Raw genomic sequence first — 9,108 nt, 5'->3', positions numbered from 1 at the left:
ACTACTGCATTTTTAATCTGGCTGGGGATTCAGTTGAAATCAACGCTATAATCTTTGTCAGTAATGGGATTTTTACTATGAGGAAACAGAATAATGCTCACAAAACATATTTATGTTTCGAGTTTCACATACATAACAGGCCCTTGAGTGTACATACTGACCAGTGCAGTATATATGTATTTTAATATACATATATATATAGTTATACATACACACATTGTATGAGTTAATGTATATACACAAAACCAGACAAATATGAATCATTTGAATAAAAATGTACTTCCAACAACAGTATTTCTCTATTAAATCCATGTTTATTGCATAAGTTTTATCACAGTGGAGATTAAATTATGCTTAATCATCCGGTCAGTGCTTTTGTACCTTCACTATACCAAAAACAGTAAAAGCAACTCAGTCATACACTCAAAATCCTGTTACCATCCCACCACTCATCGCCTCAATGTGTTCCTTTAGTTGCCATGTACTGATAAGATTGTAAAAAGATATATCTCATCGGCTTATTTATAACAACATTTTCTTCAAGTATTCGGAAAGCAGTACAAATGTCTGTACCATATATTAGAAACATATTTGTAATGTTATTTATTGCTATAGAAGGGAGGCTCCTGATGGAATGATAATGAAATATAATGTCACTGTGTATGAAGATGATCTCAGCATTCTGTCATTTTCACAACTCTTCCCATGTTAGTGAACAACACAAGATAAATGGGCTTCTTTCCTTCCTCTGTCATTCGTGGGATTTCTAACTATAAATAAACAATGCATACACTCACAACATGTGTAGTGCAAATTCCAAGTAAACAGAATGACCTGGAAATAAGACATAGTTGCCAACTTTGGTTCAGCAAGACAGCTCTGATTTCATGACTAGTGCCCTACATCCCCACTCTCCATTCAAAGCCAGAAAAGTCGCATGTCAGCTACAATGATTAACAGAGATTGTTGAGGGATGGGGCCATATTGGAGAGCAGAAGAGACAATCTCTATACACTGTGTTTTGTTTGCGAGGTTTAATGTCACGCATGCCATAAAACCTCTAAACATGCATTGGTTAGCAACCCAGAGAACCCATCCCATGTTCAGAGACTTTAGTGTTGGCAACTATGTCAGGGACTGTGTGGTCCAGACCAACATAAGTTAATATTTTTTTCCAGATAGAACTGTTGAAAGAGAACATCTACAACACTGTGATTTAGAAAAAAACTTAATAATATAATAATTATTATTAGGAAAGACATTCAACTTTTCTTAAATAAACCCCAAATAGTGGTTTGCTTCTGCATTGCTCAAGGCCCATGGCAAACCTTCTGCACTGAGCTCAGGGACAAAAAAAAAAATTAGTTTCATTTATTTTTCTTAATTATGCATTCTACCCACACAGCCATTTTATTCATTTAATTAAAAGTCCCCTACATTTCTTCCAGTGGAATAAATTATTTATGTAGGGAAAGGCAACTAAACCCCCATAAAATAAAATAAAAATAAAACATACATAAATATAAAATTTACAACTTATCCTAGATTAATCAAAATCCCTTTCTCTAAAGCAATGGCAAAGAACAGAAGAGTTATATAGCCTATCGGGGGGAAAAGCGGTACATATTTTTACCATTTTTCTTCAATGTTCAGGTTTGAGAAAGTTATTTTTTATGGCTGCATTCTCAATCTGCAACTTAATTGCTGCGTGTCAAACACTGGGAAAGATGACTTTATTGAACCATCATTCTTAGGCAACATGTCAAACCTTTAACAAATATAACACAGAGCTAGCTCTAAAATTCTCTCAGCTAAAAGAGGGATATATATATATTTAAAATAAAAATAAGAAAATCTTTGCAAGTAAAAGGAAACCTTTCTTGGGACACACACATTCAGGTTTAAAAACTGGGAAATCATAAATATGGTCATTGAATTACTTCAGAGAATTAAGGCTTCTAAAAATTTCAGTGCCAAAATAACCTCTCTGCATCAGTATTAAGAATAAAATACATTTTGCATTTTAGGTTGTGTTTTTTGTTTTGTTTTTTAAAGATGTTTCTTAGTTCTGTAGAATCTCATCATATAAGATTACATACTGTAGGGGAGAGTTAGAACTGTTTACTGATGTTTTACTTTAAGTAGTTGTTAGACTAAGTTACAACGATAAAATTCAATTATTGATCTGATTCATTACTGTACATGGGGTAGTTGGCTCATTTCACCTTTTTTTCATGTTTAATGTGACCATTTCTTCTGTATTTGCCATTTGGTATCCCGTTGTGGTAATGTCCATTAATGGTGCTATGTTCATCACTTGACCAAAGATGTTTGCTTTGTTTTTGGATAAACTTTGCTATCCTGGCCAAAATGTAGTAAAATAAGGCAGTACCAAGTAGTACAACAAAGGCAATATCCAGTAAGAAATACTGATAAAAAGAGATGGTGTAAACAGCAGCACGTAGATGTTGTGCTCCATTGTGTCGGAGGATGTAATTAATCCAGTACACTGTCCGATTAACAGGATGCCCGGGTTGGTCCTTGTGAATTTCAGAGAGCTTTTGGGCCCGTTGCCTGTAGCTGCGGGAAAGAAACAAACAATGTGACAAATTAAAATATTATCTTGCTCTCAAATGACAAGTGTCCATGTGAACAGAGAGATGTACTTGAATTTCTCCATATTGAGTGGGGTATTTTGGTAGGAAAATGACAAAGAATAGCAGGTTTTTGAGATGCACTATAGGATAGGTGAGTCCTCTTCAATTCAATAGTAAAAGTATTCAGAGAAAAATAAATACTGACAATAGTTGTACTTACATTTATATCTGTACACATGTTAATATGGGGTAAAATTCACCCCATGCAGAGAGCCAGCAGAAGGGTTTAAATGGGACTTTAGTGATGCATTGCCCTTCGGTTGGCCTTCTACATGGGGTGAATTTTATTCACACTGAAAAATAAACAAAACAAATTAGAGGAATTCCCCCCTACAACACTAAGATAGACACATACTCTGTCCACTATATTGTTCATTTATACTCCTGTCCAACGAAATATGGAAAATAATGTTGCCAGTTATTAGAGAGATGTAGAATAAAGTGATATGCCCTGTCTCTAATATAGTCTGAACAGATTTTTATATTGTTTGACACTAGATCTTTCATGTTTGGGATGCATTTTTTTAAATTTATTTTTTAGTATCAGAAAGCCCTGATCATGGGGATTCCCTTTTCCCTTTATTTCAGGACAAACAGATTACTAATGGGAACCTCCCCTCCTCAAATCAGATAACTGTACAGTGGAAGGCTGATGTAACTGGGATTCATGAGATTTCCTTTGCAACTTCCTACGTAGGTATTTTTTCCTTCATTAATACCCTTCTCCTACTGACTATTTTATTTACTCATAGCATTGTCCTGCCCTAAGACAATAAAAGTGTCACCCACAGACACTGTTCCTATCAACTCGGTAAGTTGTGTCCAAAGCTCCTACAGTGTAATGCACTAGACAACTAGCTAGAACATTGACCTATTTAATTTAGGAATAGTCTATGTGCTACAAATGATAACATGCATTTGGAATAAGGATCTAATACATGAATATTCCTCCTCTTAAGTACCATGGGATAACAGGTAGCATTTAGCAGTACTATAATCACTGGGTTTAGCAGTTGATTTTCTTACATTAAGTTACAGTGTGAACACAGGCACACTCCTTGAGAATGTGAGCTGTCATCAACGGCAATAGTCTTGATGACAGCATGAGTCTGTCACTATAACAAGACTAAGTGAAATCTCTCTCACACAATCATATGCTATAAAACCAACATGCTTTTGTTCACCACAGGTTGCTAACAGCTTATAGTAATTTATTATCTGTTAATGTGACTTCTCCAGGTTCTTTTCTGCAAGCCCAGAGTGGGTGTAACTTCTTCTACCCTGCAGATGGAGACAGAAGAGAAGCCATATGCTTGGTGGAACCCCCAGATATAAAGGTCTCTAAAATCTGAAAAAGAATACCCCTGCCTTCCTGTTTGTTTGGGAAGCCAACAGGGCCCTTTCACAGATTCTGCATTTTTGACAAATCATTGTAGATGTGAACTGGTGATATTCCTGTTCCCCTGGCTGACAGTGACTCTGAATCAGTTAGTGTTTTCTTAGAATGCAAGACTCACTCAATATAAAAGGTCAATAGGAACAGTTAATTTCTTCTGTGCACAAGAGACAGAGTAGTCTTTGGCTGCCCCATCAATGTTCTTCATGCCACTCTGTTTACATGTGCCTCTGTGGTGCTATTATGTCTTTAGATCCTTAATATCTTGCCCTTCATCCTGTCACTGAATAGTAATAACATGCCAGACCATCCAGCAGGAGCGGCGCCAGGGTTTTTGGCGCCCTAGGTGGGGGTCCTTCCGCGCTCCTGGTCATCGTCGGCAATTCTGCGGCGGGGGGTCCTTCCGCACTCCCGGTCTTCGGGGCACTTCGGCGGTGGGTCTTGGAGCGAGTGAAGGACCCGCCGCAGAATTGCCGCCAAAGACCCGGAGCGTGGAAGGACCCCCCCACCGCCGAATTGCTGCCGAGGGCGGCAAAATGCCGCCCCCCCAAATCATGGCGCCCTAGGCGACCGCCTAGGTCGCCTAAATGGAAGCGCCAGCCCTGCCATCCAATCTCCAGCCTGTCAAAAGAGAAAGCGCTCTCTGCTACAAGACTAGTGGACACTTCATCCAAAGTGTCTGTCATGACAACTGTGTAAATTAAGGGGACATCCAAGAGCAAATTCAGCCAGAAAGACTTGTCCTCTAGCCACAAAGTGAGAAAGTAATGATAAGCAAATAGAATCAGACTGAAGTGACTAATACATGTGCCAAACTGAAGTGACTGCAGATGAAAACTTGACAATTGTAGTTCCAGACATGCCAACATAGAAGCCAGCTTATGAACCCAGGCTGTTATTGAGTCCAGCTGAATTATGAGAGAAACTCAAGACCTCAGATTCATAATTCTTTGTAGAGACGATAATATTTTACTGATCAGCTTGAATGACACACCTCTGCCCCAAGATAAATCTGCTTCTGGGATGAGAAAAGAGAACCTTGTGTTTATTCTCTAAACCAAGCTGTGGGCAGACAAGGCAAGGTTACTCTTTTGTATCCATTATACCATAGGACCCAGACAACAATTTTGGATCAGCTACAATTCAAATATTCCAGCTGATGGAGCCAAGTATATGCATAAAATATGTTTAAACCTCTCTGTCAACACAGCAAAAAATGACCATTCTACATGTTACTACTGTTTCATAGTGATTCCACCAAGACAGATATACAGATGCTTTGCTTTACAGAGAAGGATAAAGTATGTGGGGAAAAGGTCAGTTGTTGTCCTTGAAAAAAATAGGATTAATGGTCAGGGATCTTCATCTGGTGACTGTACGTGCTAACAAGAAAAGTAAATGAGGATAATGATTTTTAATATGGCAGATAGAATACTAATTATTGGAAAGATTTGTCTGCATTATGTACAGGACCACATTTTAAAGGAATGACTTTTTGTGTATCCATAATGCCTGCACTTCTTTGTGCATATTGGACAACCACGCAGGAACTCAGCTGTGTGCAGAAATCTCCATTTGCATAAATATCTGTGCATACAAATCCTCGTTTGCATAAAGATTTAACCTAATGACAATTAAAAAAACAACAACGTTTCCTTACCTGGGATCATTAATGACTTTCACCAGTGCTTCATATAGTTCATCCTCAGTAACTGTCTTCCAGTTTAATAATATTCCCATGCCTTTGGCCTGCACTCGGGTCATAGTATCATAGTGGTCTCCAAAGAGGGGAATTCCCACCACAGGCACTCCATGGTACATGGTTTCAAAAATACTGTTCAAACCACCATGGCTAAGAAAGGCTTTAATGTTAGCATGACCTACAGAGAGGAAAAGTGAAGTAAAGGAAAGAAAATGCTTTACAAATATGTATATTATGTATCATAAAATTACTGAAATTAGAAATAGAAAAGAACAATTATCACATCCAGCAATTCTTCCCAAACAAGTATTATTTGAATAGTGTGCTGTTTTAAACCCTTTCTCAATTCATTGGTGAATAGATTGAACAAAACCAGCTTCCTACTGGATACCTCTCTCTGCCAAATTAATATATTGCCATTTATCATTATCCTTAGTTTCCAAGCCTCTGTTTTTGTCCAAACCAATGTGAACAATTTTTTCAAATAAGATTTTGTGAGGCACAGTATAAAATGGTTTAATAAATCTGAGTATATCACAGCTCCTTTCAAATTTCTACGACTTCAGTTCAGGAAGTGCATGCAATTGCTTGAAGTTACATATATGCTCAAGTACCTCCTTGAATTTAGGTCACAGAAATTTAGCAATCGATGTTTTCTCATTCCTTGTAGTCCAACATACAAGGTGGGATATATTCAACAAAATGAAAATCTCATTTCACACACATGGTTTAAAATAATTAATATAAATGGTAAGTGTGATATTGAGGGATTCTGACTAGGTCAAATCTAGCAGACCCTGAAGTTAAGTTCACATGGTATCCCCAGAGCAGCACAAAGATGCACATTCCAGGTATCCTTTCCTCAGGTTTCTGTTTAGAGTGGAAAGTAGCACTGAGTGATTTCAGGTTACTCTGATTTGCTGGAAAAGTTGAAGGAATAATAGGATTGAATTGGAGCATCCTATAAAGCCTCATGTTTACTTTTATCTAAATAATACATCAGTTTCATGAGGGACAAAAGCTGATTACTTTTAACAGACTGTTGTTGATTATTACCATTGGTACATGCTAACTTAGCATTATAAATGAACCAAGGAGAGAACCTTTATCCCCAAGAATTCATAGAATCATAGAATATTAGTGTTGGAAGAGACCCCAGGAGGTCATCTAGTCCAATCCCCGGCTCAAAGCAGGACCAACACCAACTAAATCATCCCAGACAGGGCTTTGTCAAGCTGGGCCCTAAAAACCTCTAAGGATGGAAATTCCATCACCTCTCTAGGTAACCCATTCCAGTGCTTTCCCACCCTCCTAGTGAAATAGTGTTTCCTAATATCCAACCTAGACCTCCCCCACTGCAACTTGAGACCATTGCTTCTTGTTCTGTCATCTGCCACCACTGAGAACAGCCTATCTCCATTCATAAAAAACAGAAGTCTTTAGTGACAGAATAATTAATTGCTTTGGGGTAAAATGGTCTGACTGTAACAGTAACAATATATTATTGTATTAAATAGAAGAATTTGACTTACTCAGTGCATTGTGGTTACCACAACAAAACTAGTTTAGTTAAAACGTATTTGCCTCATCACTACATTATAATTAATACTCTCTCTCACGCCCACTCACCCCCACCCACTTACTTACTTTTTAATAAGTTACTCCTCAGAACGACTCTTTAGACTGGCATTGTTTTGCAAACAACTTCTAAGTAACCTAGAAGCAACCATAAGCTTTCATTGGGTCCTAAGCTCAGTAGTGTTTTCATACACCATTGACACAAAGTAAAAAAGCTCATGGGAATAAATCTTAAACATTCTTTTAAAAGAAACTATTATGTCTGAGATACAGTTGTTTGACTTCTTATTTCTCAGGTGCTTAGATAACACAGCTATGGCTTAATACCCTGATACATAAACTGAGAGAGTTTGTTATCAATTTGTAATCCACATCCTATGCCTGATAATGCTTCAGTAGGAACAAGCAGCAAATATATAACTATATTGCCACACATACACATTCCTCAGGTTTCAATCAATTGTGTGTGTGTCTGTATGTTTCTGAATTTTCACTGAAAACATCAGCAAAGACTGCATATTTGAAGTGTTTGCTGGTAAAGCAAACATCATATAGTACTCAACTTACTAATAGTTACTGGTGAGCAGTGTTCCAAGATAGCATGATTCTAGTAAATTTCTACATAAGTGACTTCTCTTTTTAAAATATTATCTCATGATTGCATAGCTTTTGCAGTGTATAAAGCTTTCTTCAGTGCGGTTGTCCCATTTATGAAGGCCACAAAGTCCTGTATTTTTTTTAAATCAGCTATGAAACTAAAAGAAATGTAAAATAAATCCTATCTCTTGAATCCTCTCAGCTCTCTTGGAGGTGGGCTAATGAAGTTCTATTAATTATCTACTACTTGGCCATCTCAGTTTTAATAGAACCAACCATTAGGAAAAGACATAGAGATGAGATTGGGGAAGGAGAGAAGGACAGTGATCTTATAGACCTCAGCAATTCTGACCAAGAGGATGGTCTGGGCTCAAGACAGGAGCTTTAAAGCAGACTCCACTGGGGTCCTCTTTCATCCCAACTTAAGCAAGGAATTTGTGTCTTCTCTGGTATAGTACGTACATATAGGCGCGGACAGATCACAGGTTTCCCCTTGCTCAGATGTGGCCTGATCCACAATCCATTGAATTCAATAGGAGTTTTTTCTACCAACTTCAAAGGCTTTGGATCAGGACTATGTTTTGTTGGACTGATAAAGCGATTTATACTGAGGTAAAAGGAATAAACGTGTAACATACTATAAGCTTCTTGGGGTAGGGAACATATTTTGGTTTTGTGCTTATACAGAGCCCACCCTTAGGGGGCCAGGCCTCTAGCCACTACCACAATACAAATAATAAATGCATAAATAAATAAAATAATAATAATTTATTGATTTACACTTTATCTGACTAGGGAAGACAGTGAACAGCCACTGAAGATACACCTGACTTAGTTTAGCCCTTGTGTTTAAGAAAGAAAATTGTTTAATTTTGAGGAAAAGCCATGGCTGTGGTAGTGACTTTACACGACAGTCAGGCACATGCATTTGTGGAGGAGTTAAGAAACATAAAAGATGGGCAATGTTTTGTGTAAGAGAAACTGCCAGATGACTGAAGGGATGAATTCATCAAATTAGTAAATTCATCCAATTTTGTGTTTGGGTATTCCTGGGTGGTTTTCCAGGTGCAAATTCTCTTGCAGAATTCTGGCCAATAAAAGTCACTGACTGAGTCAAAGCCTGATTATTTTCAGTTGTTGGGAACATCATTACTATCTTTGCAGCAATCCAACTGTCA

At 37.6% G+C, this 9,108-nt stretch overlaps 1 protein-coding gene across 2 annotated transcripts in view; it reads right to left on the bottom strand.

Moving 5' to 3' along the window:
- Positions 1-294: 294 nt before the first annotated feature.
- Positions 295-9,108, bottom strand: part of UGT8 (UDP glycosyltransferase 8) — a 73,211-nt gene continuing 64,397 nt past the window's right edge. For both annotated transcript variants that reach the window (XM_034771276.1, XM_034771277.1), the window contains exons 5-6: positions 5,714-5,933; positions 295-2,580 (exon numbers count right to left, since the gene is read on the bottom strand). In XM_034771276.1, the coding sequence (XP_034627167.1) occupies positions 2,217-2,580; positions 5,714-5,933 (584 nt within the window). In that variant the 3' untranslated portion in view covers positions 295-2,216. The remainder of the gene's footprint in view (positions 2,581-5,713; positions 5,934-9,108) is intronic.

Source organism: Trachemys scripta, chromosome 5, assembly GCF_013100865.1.
Source record: "Trachemys scripta elegans isolate TJP31775 chromosome 5, CAS_Tse_1.0, whole genome shotgun sequence".
NCBI classification, from domain to species: Eukaryota; Metazoa; Chordata; order Testudines; family Emydidae; genus Trachemys; species Trachemys scripta.
This window is presented reverse-complemented; position numbering and strand designations above follow the sequence as displayed.